This window comes from Bacillus rossius, chromosome 1 (genome assembly GCF_032445375.1).
Source record: "Bacillus rossius redtenbacheri isolate Brsri chromosome 1, Brsri_v3, whole genome shotgun sequence".
Classification (NCBI taxonomy): Eukaryota; Metazoa; Arthropoda; class Insecta; order Phasmatodea; family Bacillidae; genus Bacillus; species Bacillus rossius.
In genome coordinates, this window is record NC_086330.1 from 58,601,498 (window position 1) to 58,619,374 (window position 17,877).

General features: G+C 39.0%; 1 protein-coding gene across 7 annotated transcripts in view; it reads right to left on the minus strand.

The window, feature by feature from the left end:
• The window catches only part of LOC134536437 (calpain-A-like), a 221,877-nt gene that overhangs the window by 172,566 nt on the left and 31,434 nt on the right, over positions 1 to 17,877 (minus strand). For 2 of the 7 annotated variants that reach the window (XM_063376178.1, XM_063376164.1), the window contains exon 1: positions 3,933 to 4,330. The exons of 3 other annotated variants lie outside the window; for them this stretch is intronic. In XM_063376178.1, the coding sequence (XP_063232248.1) occupies positions 3,933 to 4,112 (180 nt within the window). In that variant the 5' untranslated portion in view covers positions 4,113 to 4,330. Of the gene's footprint in view, positions 1 to 3,932; positions 4,331 to 17,877 lie in introns of those variants that run through there. 2 more of the 7 variants (XM_063376208.1, XM_063376200.1) reach the window with 2 other exon arrangements.

A 17,877-nucleotide genomic window follows, 5' to 3' on the forward strand; every position in this document is an offset into this window, starting at 1 on the left:
TTCGATTGATATTTATGTTACTGCCTGTGTGCAGCCAAAGATATCACGAATATATGTCACGATGACGTGACAATATAATGTAATAGTTATAAAGAAATGAAAATTAATAATTATGTATTTATCAATAATTAATAAACTTTATATGGCGTGTTTCTGACCGGGACTACCGGTTGACCTTAAATTATGCTCTAACCACGCGCTCTCCGCCCTCTTATCACGAAAACGATTCAACGTATAAAAACATTTTTGAAACAAAAGTTGTAGGGAATTTTATACTCTACAATATTGATAATAAATAAAAATAGCTAAAAACCCATAGGAAACGAAATATTTGCAAGAAATTCGATTTTTGTGACCTTTGACCTTAGATTTTAATAGTCGCGTACACCCTACCATATGTAGGTTTTGAGACAACTTTTAGGATGTCAAAATACAAGTTTATAGCTGGGTATCTCAAATTCCAAGATTCTTACCTAATTTTGACTAAGATGACTAGACTAACACGCCAACCAGCCCTAGCGGAACCAGCATGTACGTACGCCCTGGGTTGGGCAGCGCTGATTTGACGTGACCCCATTTGGCAGGGGAAAGCATGTACGCCACTTCAGCGCGGTGCAGAGGTGCCTGGGTAGAGGCAGCCAGCAGCAACTCGGTGGCTAGCCCCCTCCAGCGAAGAGCGGCGTCGCGGCGACTGAGGGGCTCGAGGCGCCCGGAAGCGCCCGCATTGTTGTGACAGCCATGAAGCGCCCGCGGTTCGGCGTGACGCGGCCCGAGCAGCCAAGGTCGCCTCGCTCCCGTGACGTCACCCCATGACCTCAACGACAAAAACACCGCCCCGTCCCACGACCGACAGCGCTCGGCGCTGATAACAGTACCGCGAGCCACACGGAGCTTTGAGGAGTCTGAGAACGTCAAGGTAGAAGTTTCCTTTATATTAACAGTGTGGCCTGGGGGGACGAATTATTGATATAATATGCCCAGAGTGTCGGGCAGCCTTGCCTTGACATTCAACCTCAATTTCCTTCATCTCCTAGCTTGTTTCCATTCCCTACTTTACGGATTTGCGTTCCACATCAACTTCGCAGAAACAAGACATCTCCTGTGATGATCCTGTCGAGAAAATCACCCCCCCCCCCCTCCGTTTCTTTCAGCACCCAACTGTGTTTGCTGTTTAGATTTTAGAATATTTGCTGGGGAGGGAGGGTGGAATTAAGAAGCCACTCAATTGGAAACGGTTGGGGGCGCTATCGCTTTCAAAAAATCGTGACAAACGGAATTGATAAGCATAAACGTCATAACTATGTTTTACTGAAACTTTCTGTATATTTTAAATTTTCCTGCTTATTGCATGCGTACAGGCCAACATACAGGCTGTATAACAACGTACAAGCAGCCTATCTAGATATGACTTGAGTCTGTCAGCCGCCCCCCCCCCCCCCCCCTCACACTCACAAGCGGATCAGACAGATTTTCGCCACTGGTTTAGACCAGGGCGGTATCAGCAAACACGCTAGAAACAAATACCCGACTGCTCTGTACTAACAACACAGGCGAGAGAGTGAAAAATATCCTAGCGGCAAGATGATCGAATACAAACAGTGGTGGATACACGAATTCTTTCTTTCGTAAGGGGGGGGGGGGGGGGGGGGGGGGAGGCGGATTTCTAAAAAAAAATTGTGTGAAAAATTATAATTTGAACATGTATGTTCAAAAAACAATAATATTGACACACATACACACACTTGACATGTATGGGCCTATAGTGGTAGCCTTACGCGACGTTTTCAAAAAGTATATTAAAGTAGATACCTACATAGTAATAAGCATATCTGAATTGTTTTTGATTTACTTTATACCTTGTACTTATCAACAACGCATAAAATTAAAACATGTGTGTGGATCCTAAAATTATTTAAACGATTTGTAAGACAAAAAAATGTAAAAATTATTAAACCTGGTTACCTTTTGAATGTATGTAGGATACGCCTCAATATCATCAAGATATCATTTTCTTACAAATGTTTATTTCAGTTTCTTAATATTTTTTTTTTATTTTATGCAATTTGTAAATACTAGGCTACAATGATTTCAAACTTTCCATAGCCTTGTGGTTACTACCGTAACAAAAGGTTTAACGGAAAACATTGCATAAATTAAAAAAATAGGATTACTGCTAAATTATATCCCAGAATTTCTTTAAAAGAGTACATACTTTGTTTTATTTTTATGTATTTAATTGTCGCAGCAAAACAGAGAAAATAACAGTTAGAAATAATTCAAATTTTGGACGAGGATTGCGCATGCATAAGTGAACGTTTGTTTATTATTAAATAAACAATGAGCGTTTAATTTGAAGTGAACTAGTCCTTTATTAAATAAGAACTGTGTGTCGGCTCTTACGACTAGATTGGCATAAGTAGGAGCTCTACTAAATAAAAAAATAAAAAAACAACTGAAATTTAGAGCTTAGACCGTATACACAAAATCAAACCCAACTCAACTTGTTTCAGGCATGTTTATAAAAATGTCGAAAATATTTTCATGGGGTTATTTGTGTCTGAAACGTAAACCTGAACTTGTAAAAGGAAACCGGGGACAAAAGTTTAAAACTGCGTTCTGAACGGCGCACAAACATGTCAACCCCAGAAGTGAGTCGGTTTTATTTTTAACGTTACGAAGCAAGGAGACAGCCAACGGGTTTTCACGGGGAGATTTTTAAACTGTACTGCTCTGGCGGTTATGTTTCACGAAATAAGAAGCAGAGCACGGCCCCGACCGCCAACTTCCCACCTGGCAACCCGCTGTCACACCCCTGCGCCGCCATCTTTAATGACCCCGCCGCAGCGTCGAAAGCAGAGCACAGGTAACGAGCGGGAAGTCGGCGGCTCGGCTTTCGCGCAACGCACGCGGTACTTCGGCGAGGTAGCTTCTTCCACAGCAGTGGCAGGTCGTTTTACCTTCTGATCGCGGAATATATATATATATATATATATATATATATATATATATATATATATATATAATGGATAAAATGAAAGTTTCTTTTGTGAAAAAAACTTGGGGGAGGAACGTACATTCTTTCACCGTTATCTGGCTTAGCCACAGGAATTTGATGTTTCAAGGTTGAGAAAGGAAAAAAAATGCGAACGCTACCGGGCTTGCCAACGGTAAAACAAAGACACTGCACGAGTCACAGATGGAGCATGGTGCTAGCGAAACTGAAGTTAAATGAAAGCAGAGCGTTGCCAGGCAAAGAACGGGCGTTCCCTTCCTAATGTGGCGGTCATAATATTCACTTCAAACTTTGTTATGTGTTAAACTAGTCGTTCCAATATCGTCCCTAGTATATATTACGGCTATAATCCGACAACGCCAAAGGAATTTAGGCCACTTCTAAAATGCCACGGAAACTGAGACGGGTCTTCGGGAACATGTCACTGTTACTTCCACAGCGCACGGAAACGTACCAAAAGGCAACGAATATGATTTTTCCAAGTTACGAAACTATTTAATATATTTATTACGCTTCGATGTCATAGAACGGGCAGAATTTACATAAATAATACAAAATAAACTGTAAACGTAATAATAGAAAACTATATACTCTTGCATTTGAAACAATTTTTAACGTATTTAGGACATAAACAAACATGGCTACCGTCGCAGCCAAGTACTCGGCTTCTATTGGTCGCACGGAGCAACGTAAACGGAAGAGCTAACCATACGGGTCCGTATCCGTTTCCGTGCCATTTAAGAACGGACCTTATTTAAAAGTTTTGAAAAAGGAAGCCGCTACTAGGCTTGCCAACGTTAGAGAAAAAAAACAATCCAGAATGTTTACTACACCTGCCGGGAAGCAGAGAATAAGAATTGTTGGCGGGAGGGTGTGATCTCTGTAGCGTGCAGAAGAAGGGGAGGAGGGGGGGACTTACAACTTTGAAGTGACTGAAGACCATGGGCACGACGCGCTTGATCTCGATGAACTTCTGTATGAAGACGTCGAGCTTGACCGGCGTGGCGCCGGCGGGAGGCTGGTAGCCGCCATCCTCGTGCAGCAGCTCCACCTCCTCCTTGACGTACTCGTCGTCCCTCTGGTCGTCCGACTGGCCCATGGCGACGACACACGCGCACAGCACACTCCACGCACCACGCGCACAACACACACACGCACAGCACACTCCACGCACCTCGCGCACAACACACACACGCACGCACGCAAGACGCGACCGGTGCTCGGCGGGGGCTGCCTCTCGACTCGCCAGGCGGACAGGCGGGCGCGAGCCAACTGCGACACGTCACCGCTCCCTCGCCACTCTCTCTCTCTCTCTCTCTCTCTCTCTCTACCTCTCTCGCCCCACCACGCCAATAAGGTCCACTTTCCCGCGGCGGAGCGGCTCTGAAAGGGGCGGGGTCCCCGCAGCGGCCTTGAGTCGCCGGCCTGCTCGTCTGCCAGCCAGCCGGTTTTTTACTCAAACCCCCCCCCCCCCCCCACCATCTTTTACGCTTTTATCGTTCACTCTTCACTCAAACTCGCACTCTTTCTCTGTCTTCCGCCGCGTAGCGGGGCGCCGTACATTTTCCAAGAAATATTTTTTTTTTTTCGGCCAGGATATCGTGGAAATTAACGACAGCACGGCACCATCAGCTTCCCTATCCTTGGACGAGAACATTTTGACCGGAATAACGAACAGAAATGTTCGGCTGAGAGTTATTTTCTGCTGTATTCCGTTGACTTTTTTCTGTCACTATACGTGTGCCATATGGTGCCGGCCAGCCCTGCTAAGATTCAAAACCGCAATGACCCGGTTTGTAGATACTAGTGCACCGCGAAATTAGTGAATTCTTTTGCAATGTAAAATACATATTTGGAAAACTTTCCTAATATATTTGCTGGAATCGTGAGCATGTTTAATGTTAAGTGTTGCTTACAGACTGTAATCCTCAGGTCCCTAATAGGTATAAAATAAATTAAGACCACAGGGCTTAGAAAGGTACGCATAATTTTATTTGAAAAAAAAGGGGGGGGTGATAAAACACCTTTCCCTGCCGTTTGCTTTCAAAGTATTTCCATTTTTTGTGGTAATTATAGATTTTTTTTAGGACTTATTGGGGGGGGGGGAATTATATCCATCTCACCCCCCATTCCCTTGCTTGTGTCACTGACAGGGTTAACATATAACAGGATTGTATACATGGGAAGGGAATATTGTACACGTGCGCTGCCAATATGGAGCCATCCAGCTTATATATATATATATATATATATATATATATATATTATATACCTACACGATATTTGTGAGCACGGGCATCTCTGCCGGGGGGGGGGGGGGTGACGTGGGGGACACGTCCCCCCCCCCCCCCAATCATTTTCAAGTACAACCAGTAGTTTTATAGTATTTTAATTTTTGTAAAATACGTGTGATTACATAAATGAAATAAATTAGTAGATCATGTGTCAGCTAATATCTACACACAAAGCATATGATTGAAAAAGTAAGACATTTTTCCTTCTCTTCTTAGGAATGCGTTCTTCGAAAAAACCCTAACACGTAGGAGAATAACTGCGTATCTCAGGAGTATTATGTTCGACGGGCAGCACTTTGAAAGCCAATAAGAAGAACATGAGATGCTGCTATCGTTTTTGTACGTTCCAGTAACGTGATCCAACGTCCTTCAATCCGCTCATACACTCACCCCTACACACACATCAATATGCCAGTTCCGAAGCTTCCAACTGTAGGAGTGGTTGTAGTTATACTAAAAAAAAAAAAAAAAAAAAAACCGTAGTTACTCGCGAATTTAGGTGTTATATATATTAATGAAAACATGGATAAGTTCGTTATTAAACTTAAGGCTGCCTGTGACAACAAGGGCAACGCGCCCATCTAGCTCATCATTTGTATATTTCCCTGCCTGATCGTTAGACCCTTCTTCCACTGCGAGTCCAAGGACAACAAATGTGAGACAATACGCGCGAAGATTGTGTTGCCGATAACCGGTTCCTCTCTCAAACTGCGTTCCGAAGGTGTAGCGCAGTTATTCTGGGCTAGTTGAACAGAATACTTTTTTTCATGTGCAATGTCGCAGAAAAAATGTTGGCGATTCTCATAAGAAACTACAAGTCTACATGTAAGACCATGTATCAGAAGATCGTCAAGAAAGAAAATCTGTCGTGCTTGGTGGAAGGAAAGGAAGCAACAGCTAGTTCAGTAAGTAAAAATCTTACAGGATTTAATTTCAAAACACGGTTTTTGTATTAATTATTATATGTAATTTAAGCAAGGGTATGAAGAGAGTGAATGAGTGAGTGAATAAGGCCCTAAGCGAATGCAGCATGCATCAGACAGCTCGGACTGCCAACAAATTATGCTGAACAGCTGTACGTATCTGAAACGACCCATGGCTAGCTTAGGTTCTTACTTCTTGTTTACAATAAGAGTGGCTTATGAGTGTATAGTGTTTTATTTGATAAATAATAAGGGGATGAAATAATTACATAATAAATTCTGTTTCGTCCGTTTACATGATGTAAAGGTTAACTAAAGCAATAGAAAAGTATCCAATTAGAAATATATATATTTTTAAAGTGTAAAAACAGTTGAAAGTGAAGTTCATTGTAAGATCTTGATAGTAAGTGTTGCAGTTCTTCCCTAAATAATTTTTTTAAGAGAAACATTTTGCTTGTTATTTTTAAAGCATTTTTGCAATGGGCGGCAAGTTACTAATTTTAGTTACTATTTTTTACATCGCCATTGCAGTGTATACGCACTGTCTTGAGTTTCTTCAATGTATTTCGGTACGAAGTACTTGAATAATTTGCATCAGTATTTTAAAATCTCCCGTTCATGGCCTTAAACATGAACAGTAATATGAATTTTAATTCGATAATGTAACCATGTCCACAAAATGTCTGTATCATGAGCCAGTGTGTTCAAATCATGGAAGAGAATACAGACATATAGTAATATATATATATATATATATATATATATATATATATGAACAATACAAATACCCAACCATTATATGCTTCATTCACAAAATTTCACAAAAAATCTTTGTATGAAATATAACATGAAAGTTTTATTTTACTTTCAGGAACAATGCTAATGACTTGGCAGCAGCTACACTCTCGCCCATGCCAGGCCAAAATAATACAGGCTCGTGCTGTAATGAAAACTGTATTGTGGGTGATATATCAAGAAAAATTTATTTCAGGTAACCACAATATTGAGCACTATAAGAAATATTTAGGGGCAGCCATTAAGTGTTTTATTGATATCCACACTGCCAATGGGGTGTGTGCAGTATTGTGAAAGTGTCTTTACTAAACTTTTGAAGCCAATATGCAATTATTTCTAAAAATAATTACATTACAAAAATATTTTGGCAGGGTCAACTATATTTCAAACATTATCAGTGTACAAAATATAACGGAGTTAATAAGGGAAATTGTTTTACATTTACATGTACAATTATTTTTTGTTCTAGGAATATACACAAAAAAATTCGTTGACCAGCAACAACGAGCAAGACAAAGAAGGAAACATCAACGATTGCACAATACCAAGATACAAATGAAAGTGAAAAAATACTTTATACTGCAGATGAGCGCTATGGTTTGGTATGGGCAAATGAAGATCAACCAGAGATTACGATTACAGCATCAGAGCTTGAGGAAAAGAAAAGAAGTTTCGTTGCTAGTCTCGAAGAAGAGCGAAATGAGCTACAGAGAACGACTTTGTTGTCAATACAGATGTCACTTGTGGAATACAGAGAGGAGGAAGTTACTAACTGCTTCTCATTTCGGCAGCGTTTGTAAAATGAGGGCTACAACATCTTGTAGAAACTTAGTTCATTCCATATTGTATGGAAACTGCAGCACGATAGGTACACAGTATGGTATTGCCAACGAATCTGTAGCCAAGTGTAAAATGGCCGAAGATCATGGAATAGTGGCAACAGTGTGTGGCTTATTCATAGATTCTGAATATCCTTTTCTTGGTGCAACTCCAGGTACATTTAAAATATGCAATAATATATATGTTTTAAATTTTGATAATGTAATTTATGTTTTACAATTAACTCATACAGAAATTCTGTTCCAGATGGTTTGGTGCGTGACGATGTCATTATGGAAATTAAGTGCCCTCTTTCAGCAGATAGGTTCCAAAGTCCGAAAGAAGCTATCGATAATGGACAGGTTATCATTTTCACCTATACATGTGTTCCTTTTAGCTCTTTTAGTTTTGCTAAATACAATTACCACTTATTGAAAATGAACTTTTAGATTCATTTTGTACAATATTCATGGCATAAAACATCATGTACTAATTTCAGATAACTCACTGCGCAATAATTAACGGAAAACCGCTACTGAGACGCGATTTAAACTATTCTTATCAAGTGCAGGGCAGATGCACATAACGGGAAGAAAATATTGTTACTTTGTGCTTTACACTTCCCACTGGATGGCATGAAATGATCGAAAAAGACTTTCTGGTGCGAAAAAATGGAAGCATATTTGTGCAGGTATTTTTCTTATTATTTTATATACAATTATTGAGTAGAGCAGTAAAATGTGTAGTTCATACAACGGTGCTAAATGAAGTCTACATTTATATGCCTCTACGGTTTTTCTTTTCTCTAACACATCTTTCACAGTAAGGTTTTTATACCACTGATATTCATTTACAACATAAACATTGCATTACTTGTAGTTTTATCGTAAGCTATTTTGGTACACACACACACACACACACACATTGACGACTCAAATATGTTTTATCAATAGCTTAACATACAGAGAGAACCTGCAGTGTTAAAATAAAACTATAATTAAAGTTTATGTTACACCTACCTAAGTGAATTTATAATTATGTTTGTTTCAGATTCGACAAGGAATGTCTGCTGCAGGAAATAGTAAACCCTCTGTTTTCAAAAAGATTTGCCAAGATGAATATTGTTACGATTTCCCTGCGGGTTCGTAAAGGATAGCCCAATTAAAGATTTTTATCGCACACAGTTTTATTTATTTCCACTACTTATGTCACTTACAATTAATCTTCTAAGATGGCAAACAATTAACTACACTTAAAGAAATGTCTATGCCCCCCGTCACTCGTTCCGCACACCTCGCTGGGCCGCACCTCTGGCGCAACTCTCGCCGCAGCACCCCTCGTGGGTCTCCGCCGCGGGACTCCATCGCCGCACTCCACCGCCGCCGTCACACCCTTCGCCGAGATCCCACACGACGACTCGCTCGCAACTTCACTCGGGACTCCGCCGCGCCCGCGACTCTATCGCCCGGAAACTCCCGACTCCACTGAACTCACTCACTCCCTGCCCTGGAACCTTCGTCCAAGGACTTCGCCACTCTGCCGCACCCGCGGCACTATCGCCCGGAAACTCCGCTGTGGGAGAACTCCCCACTGAACTCCTCCTCGAAGGTCGGCCCAACCTCCTTATATAGCCCTTGGGTTCCCGTCCAGAACAATCGGGCATGTCTCCGAGATATCGCGCGACCTTCGCCGTCGAAATGCCCAGAAACGCGTCGTGAGTCCTCGAAGGACGCGGCGGCTGCTCAAAGAACACCGATAAACGCAACAAGCATCGGGTTCCCACAAAACGCGCCGATAAACATGTCTAAGTCCTTTTATTCCGCAGTGCGACCTCTTTTAAGTAACTCGATCTGAGGCAGGTGCGCGCTGCGACGGTCAGGATGTAGCGTGATAGTATGACGCGAGATACCAGGGAGAGGATGCGGGTGGAAAGGGGCGCAGACAGGCCGAACGAGCGCGGCGATGCCAAGCACTGCAGCCAAGCGCGATCGTAACAATATTAAGGATCCCTTATACATAATAACCCAACAAGAAGCCCAGAGGGCCAAAGAAGAGAGACTTGTAAGGAGCTGTAAATGAATATAGAGTGAACCACAGCTTAATACTTTGTATTTTTCACCACTTAATGTAATTAATATAATTTCAAACATAAATTTATTTTTCAAAACACACAAAACGTTTAAAAAAATGATTGTGCATCCCAATATTTAAAATCGAGCATAAAAATTTAAAAAATCAAAGTGAAAACAGTATTCCAGATTCATACAAATTCGCCGATATTGGGAATGTTGAGGTTGTGTTCCAAGTAACTATTTTGCTTACGAAAATTAACTCTCAAGTGATATGAAAAATTTGATGTTTTCAATTGCGAAAGTAACAGTTTAAAGGGACGGAAATTGTTTTTATTTCTGGAATTTGAGTTCTCTTGAGTTTAATGATTTTTTCCTGAAAGGCTTTCTTAATAATGTATTGAAGAAGTAATTTAGAGAACAACAAGCCGTTTTGATTACTTTTATTGTATAACTTATTCGCAATGTTCAATAACAGCAGGAGCCGCGGAGATTAAGGGGATTGGTGCACCAGCATCGTATTAAAAAAAACAATATATTTGTTGATGATTCAGCTGCTAGAGAAGATTTGAACCATTCTGGTGTAAAATTTATTTATTTATTTTTTATTTTAATTAAGTTATTGCTGATTTTCGGGAATTTTTTAAATTCAAGCTTTATTAATAAACTATAAATAATTCAGTGGTAAAACTTTCGCAGATAAATTTTCAGACACGGGAGATATGACTGTGACCATTATTTTATTTGTAATCATTATTAATTTAACGTATTTACAATTTGAATTTTAATAAATGAGCTGCTACGAAATTGCGTGATATTCATTTGCGAATTTAATAACGTTCGAGTTTTCATTTGTAATTCAAACACCAACATATCTGTCGGCTGAATGATTGACTTTATTTTAGTCTTTAGCTTATTGCAGTCGGACCTAAAGTAAAATTGTAGCTGTAGAAGTTTGAGCAGCGTGCAAGCTCGGATACGAGAAATTATGGAGCGCGCTGGACAGTAGTGACACCTTGCGACAGTTTCCCCAACTGTTTGCAGCCAGTGTTTTCTCTCGTTCCCACCCAGCCACAGCTGTCTGCTGTTTACGAAGGGGAGACGGGATATCGCGCGAAACTGATATGAAGGTCAACGTATTCATTTTCAGTAGATAAGAGAACGTGTTTGGTCTATCTCGGCGTATAATTGAATGGTTATTCCCTGTTATTATTTAGCACAGTGATTTAGCCAGATGTTTTTTGTTGTAAGCGTGAGATTTATTCAGGAATAAAATGCCGAAGAAACCTCCATCAAGCAGAGTACACAAAAGAACAAAACTATCGAAAGCCATTAGAGCGCTTAGAAAAAAGAATAAAGAAAGATAAGAGATTATTTTATTATAGCTTTTTTAACATACATTTATTTTTCAGAGTTGCGTATGTACAACGCGATGGACGCGATGCGACAACAAAAAGATGTGTAAAATTGTAAACATGCTTTTTTTTTTTTTTTTCTTCAGCAATGCGTGAACCATTCATAAACTATACTCAACATGTATCCGTATAATTACGTTTGAATTTTTTTTATGACAGGCATCAATGTTAAAAAGTTTATTAAGCCACAATAGACTTTTTTTTCAGAAAAATAAGTGTAGCAGAAAACACTCAACATAGTCTCACACAAAATCAGTTTACATGAATGCAGTTTTAAGAAGTAAGGTACGTAAATAATAGTTAAACATTATTTAATATCTGCTAGTAACGTTTCCAAAGTATCAGATTCGCCTTAATTCACGAACAATATTCGTGGCCTTATTTATTTATTTTGCTGTCGTTTCGTTGGTGACTGTTAGGACTGCAAAATTAGTAAACATTTTTCACCCTATCCTGAGTTAAATCTAAGTGTGCGCGGTTAGATGAGGACCTAGATGTGTCTCATGCTTACGCCTTTACACTCTACTCATGCGGGTATTAACCATGCGCGTAAGGGCGCGTTGCCAATGACCTGTACGATAGTCTCAACAATCCTCTACGGACTCGAAAAATGTCACCTGCTCATTGGCTACTTGACTTGTGACAACTGTTTGTTGTAATGCCTGTGATTCATCGTTGATTTTGTTGAGGAGTTTTCAGTGATTCAGATCCTCCCATTTAACTGTAGCCGAATTGAAGAAGCAGTACAAATGTTACATGCTTGAATTCATAGCGAATGGAAACCACAAATATTTACTGATGTAGTGGTTGGTAAAAAAAAATATTATTCGTATCGCGTCCATCGCTTCGCGCCATGTTGGCTCCTATATTATATGGATTTACAAAATATAACGATTCATTTACGACACTTAAGATAAGGTGTGTAGGATTTTAAGAATTCACTTGAATTAATATTTAAGAACATATTTCAGGATAACTTGTGAAGACGCTCGTACAGACGGCACCGGTTGTGATGAGTCATTGTTACCAGAGCAGGTGTACACGAAGTGGCATGTGAAACCTCAACACAACTCGAAAATCAGTACCGTAAACCGGGGTAACTTTGGGACTGGGGGTGTAAATTTGGGACAGTGAGTAATTTCTGGCTTTAGGATTTCCTGTCAAGGCAATGTATTTAGAAGTGGTACGCAATCACCGCTTCTATATTCGCTGGTATGTGCTACTATCTCATGGCATTTATTTGAAGCTGTAGTTGCACTGGTGGGATAGAGGCAGTGGATTTGGTTTCAACCACATGTTGTTAATATTTTTGTTTTTGTGTAAACTTTCGTACGCACTTTAAAAACGGCAAATACTTCACGAAAGACAGGTATGTATTTGAAGAAGTACAAGCCTTGACATCCATTTAATGTGATGATAATGTTTTTGATACTTGCATTTTATTTTATAACCTCAAAATAGTAAATTTTCATCACTTGGTGGGGTAACTTTGGGACTGTCCCAAAGTTGCCCCAAAGTTGGCGTAATATGTTTTACTGCAATTTTTTCTTCATATTTTTCAGAATAAAGCGACCAACCATGCCAATAAATCCCGAACGTGCTCTTGGTACACGGCCATATAAAAATTACACAGAGGATAACTTGAATGAAGCCTTGCAAGCTGTACGGAACAAAACATTGTCGATTCGCAAAGCTTCAACAAAATATGGTATTCCAAAAAACACTTTGCACCTAAAAAACCAGGAAAAGCATTTTAAAGCTGTCGACCGAGCTCCTGTTTTCACAAATGAAGAGTAGTTGCAATTTGTAAGTCACATTGTAGCCGTGTCTAACTATGGATTTCCTGTGGATATGTTTGACCTTCGATGTGTTGTCAAGTCCTACCTGGACCGCTGTGGAAGAAAGGAGCTACGATTTTAAAACAATTTACCAGGAAATGATTGGGCGGAAGGGTTCATGCGACGGCACAAAGCAATATTAACTCAGAGAACAGCAAAAAAATTTCTTACTCTAGAGCAGCAACAGAAGAAAAGGTTGTGAAAAAGTTTTTTGATAATTTGTAAAAGGAACTGATAGGAATTCCAAAAGTGAATATTTGGAATTACGACGAAACAAATCTTGTAGACAATTCTGGAACCAGAAAAATCATCACGAAGAGGGGAATTAAGTACCCTGAGAGCAGGGGTGCAACAATTAAATTTCCAAAGGAGGGGGCAATATAACTTTTTATAAAGAATCATCGATCCCCCGTATTGAAGCGGGGGGTCCAGGGGTCCTCCCCCGGGAAAATTTGTATTTCAAGGTGGAAAATGGTGCTATTTAAGCAGTTTTATTATCTAAAAATTGATTACACAGCACTTTCTTTGCCCCCGTTTGCCCCCACTTCAAGGTTTCAGAGGGGGGGGGGGGCAAAATACCCTTGCCTCCCCCTGTTGTTGCGCTCCTGCCTGAGAGGATACAAAATTTGTCTAAAGCGTGCACATCTATAATTGTTTGTGGAAATGCAGCAGGGGATGTAGCACCACCTTATGTAAACTATAAGGCGGAGAAGATTTGGACAACTTGGACTGAAAACGGACCCTCGGGTACTCGATACAATAGAACTAAATCTGGTTGGTTTGATGGGCATGCTTTTGAAGACTGGTTTACATCTTTAATGTTACCTGTTCTAAACTACCAGGAAGGTATGGTAATTCCAGACTGAATTTTACTCTGAAATAATAAAAGTTTCCTAACTACAAGTGATTTTTGCTGCAAACGTAGATCAAAATCTTCCAGGATGCGATTTGCTTAGGTAAAAATGTTAGTATGATCGACTCTTTAATTTCTAAATTATAAATAAATAACAACAATAGAACTTCCCAGAAAGTTGTGATAAACTGACGATATTGCGCGAGTAGCAGACCCGTACGTGACTACAGAGAAAGGCTATTTTCCTTGACCGTTAAGATTTCTGGGACGAACACCCTCTCACAGCTAGGGTAATAAAATACGGTCAAACTCTTGCAAAAACATCCACTACCGCTCTTTGCCACTAGAAATTTAACGAAGTCAGCTAGGCGCAGCACTCCAATAAATTAACTTAGAAAAAAAATACTAAATATGTAATTCTATCAATACATTTTACAACACAACTTATGTTTTATTTATTTTCTGGAAAAAATAATATTATCATACGAATTATGTTATAAAAGTGACAAAACTCAATAAGTAAATTTACGGTGTATCGTTTTTTTCAATTGTTATGTAGTAAACTAATTTTATACAATTAAATATATATATTTTTATAATATAGGCTACAGTAAAATTTTGCATAGTTCTGATCGAAAATAATATAATGTATTAGAAATAAAAAATAATTATATTTTTTGGTATTAAAATAATTTTTAATAATAAAATTTTTGTAACAAAATACGAACACACATATATAAAACTAGAGGTCCTCTAGAATTTTTATTTACAAGTTCCAAGCAGAAATTGTTTAGCTATTGTTAATTTTATTGTATCAAAAATCATTCATATAAGAAAAAAGAATATTTATATCTCAATAGATGTAACATGAATACACCCTATCATATGCATTAAATATATTTTAAGTAAACCTTAAATAAGACCAAGTTTATTGAGTGTCGCAGTACGCAGCGTGTTTCAAAGCACGCCGGCCGTGAAAGATCAGTACGGCCGCAGTACACTGCAACGCTCGGGCAGCTTTAATGAGGCAACTAATTATGCTAGACTCTTTATAAATATACTACCTTAAAGCTAAAAGTATAATTATAAACATTTATTTAGACATTTTATCGCATTGGGCTCTTCAAATCGGTGTAAATCGTATTTTTATCTGGGTGGCAAAGATTAAAAAAATATGTCGTGAATTAATCTCTTTATATCATATCTTAAATATTAAAAATTTAATTTTTTCTTACATTAATGGGTGAATTACAGTTTCTCGATTATTTTGGTAAGTTTACGGACAGTCAAAATTAAAAACTGTATAAATGGGTAGCATTTTAATGTTTTTAATTTGCTGTCACCTAGGACTTAAATGCAAATTTTCGGTTATAACGCACAAGGTCTACAGCGGTAAACTTTCGGTATGTTATTAAGCACAGTCAACTCTACCAGAGTACAAAAATCTGAAGTAAAACGAAAGTCTACACGGGAAAGGGCGGCTACCTGATCCGAGAATGAAGGATAGGGCGAGATGGGAAGCGAAGATAGGAGCTGGTTATCGCGGTTCGCTTTCCTTCCGTGTTGGAGAGAGAGAGAGAGAGAGAGAGAGAGAGAGAAAGGCGATATTGTGGAAGACCTTCGAAAGATTCCCGCTAGATGGCAGGCCTCAGAGCTGCAACATTCGACAACCTCCCCTCACAGAAGCTCTCTCGCCACTAACTTGCCAAATCTCACCCGCTAGCTTATATACGTGCTGGCTGGCCTTACAGTAGTAATAAACAAGCATTTATGAAATACTTAAGCTCATTTCCAACAAATTCTGACGAATGACTGTTTTTTGTCCTGCACCAATCCCCTTAACTGGTAAAGATCCTAGCTTCCCACCACGACGATCCGGGTTCGAACCCCGGTGGGTTCCATCACCAGACCTTTGCATGTGGGAATCGTGCCAGATGATGTCGCTAGTCCGCAGGTTTTCTCGCCCTGCATCATTACACGCTTCGATAAAAGTATCCTCAAAACGCAATGTTTTAAATATAATCTTGCAATTAAAAAATTAGGAAAAGGAAACAAACATTTTGTGCTACTGCCAACAAACCAAAAGGCCATTGCCGATAATCCGTCTCGGTTTCAGGAAACTTGAGTCGCCACTTCCTTATCGCTCGCATTTCTGCTCCGCATTCACTCAAGGTGTTGGGAATAGAAGCAACATATCTCCACAAGTAGATGTCCTGTTTTCATGAGAGAAAATATTTAAATTATTTAATTTTGATTACTAGTTTTACAGGCTGATTATTATTCAAGTAATGTTCAAGTTGCAAATTACTATAGAACATGGTAAGGTGCGAGTCTAAGACATAGCTTTTTGTGGTAATTATGCTGCATTCGTTCACTGCAATCAAGAAAATAATGTTTAAAATGGCTTTTTTCAATATTTTTTTATTCAGAAAATTTAAATATTTTTAAAAATTTAAAAAGTCTCAGACAATTATAGGACATTATATTACTTACTTCCAAAATATTTGTAGCTTTAACTTCATTTATTCTCCCAAAAAAGATCAACAGTGGTACACATGTTTCCCACTATTTAGCCCACCGTACCCAGCAGCCTCAAGACAGTGCGTATACACTGCAATGGCGATGTAAAAAATAGTTATTTAATTAGTAACTTGCCACCCATTGCAAAAATCCTTTAAAAATAACAAGCAAAATGTTTCTCTTAAAAAAATTATTTAGGGAAGAACTGCAACACTTACTATCAAGATCTTACAATGAACTTCACTTTCAACTGTTTTTACACTTTAAAAATATATATATTTCTAATTGGATACTTTTCTATTGCTTTAGTTAACCTTTACATCATGTAAACGGACGAAACAGAATTTATTATGTAATTATTTCATCCCCTTATTATTTATCAAATAAAACACTATACACTCATAAGCCACTCTTATTGTAAACAAGAAGTAAGAACCTAAGCTAGCCATGGGTCGTTTCAGATACGTACAGCTGTTCAGCATAATTTGTTGGCAGTCCGAGCTGTCTGATGCATGCTGCATTCGCTTAGGGCCTTATTCACTCACTCATTCACTCTCTTCATACCCTTGCTTAAATTACATATAATAATTAATACAAAAACCGTGTTTTGAAATTAAATCCTGTAAGATTTTTACTTACTGAACTAGCTGTTGCTTCCTTTCCTTCCACCAAGCACGACAGATTTTCTTTCTTGACGATCTTCTGATACATGGTCTTACATGTAGACTTGTATTTTCTTATGAGAATCGCCAACATTTTTTCTGCGACATTGCACATGAAAAAAAGTATTCTGTTCAACTAGCCCAGAATATCTGCGCTACACCTTCGGAACGCAGTTTGAGAGAGGAACCGGCTATCGGCAACACAATCTTCGCGCGTATTGTCTCACATTTGTTGCCCTTGGACTCGCAGTGGAAGAAGGGTCTAACGATCAGGCAGGGAAATATACAAATGATGAGCTAGATGGGCGCGTTGCCCTTGTTGTCACGGGCAGCCTTAAGAAGCGTAAATGTGAGGAAGAATCAAAAGTACATAATTAAATGAATATGAAAGTAATGTTGAAGTACGAACTTCAGTGCGTGTTCCTAAAAGTGCTGGCTCTAGTGTTACTTTAAATGATGCAGATAAGAATTTGTTTCCAAATCAACCACTTCAACTGCCACAGAACTTTCCTGTTCAAAACCTAAAAGGACGAACCCTGCAGTTTCAGATTTCGTGGTTTAAAGACTTCAAATGGCTAAGTATTTAACAAAACGTAAACGATATTATTTGTTTCTACTGCAATCGATATTGCCATTTAAATCCAGACAAAATACTTGTGAAGAAAATGGAGAATTC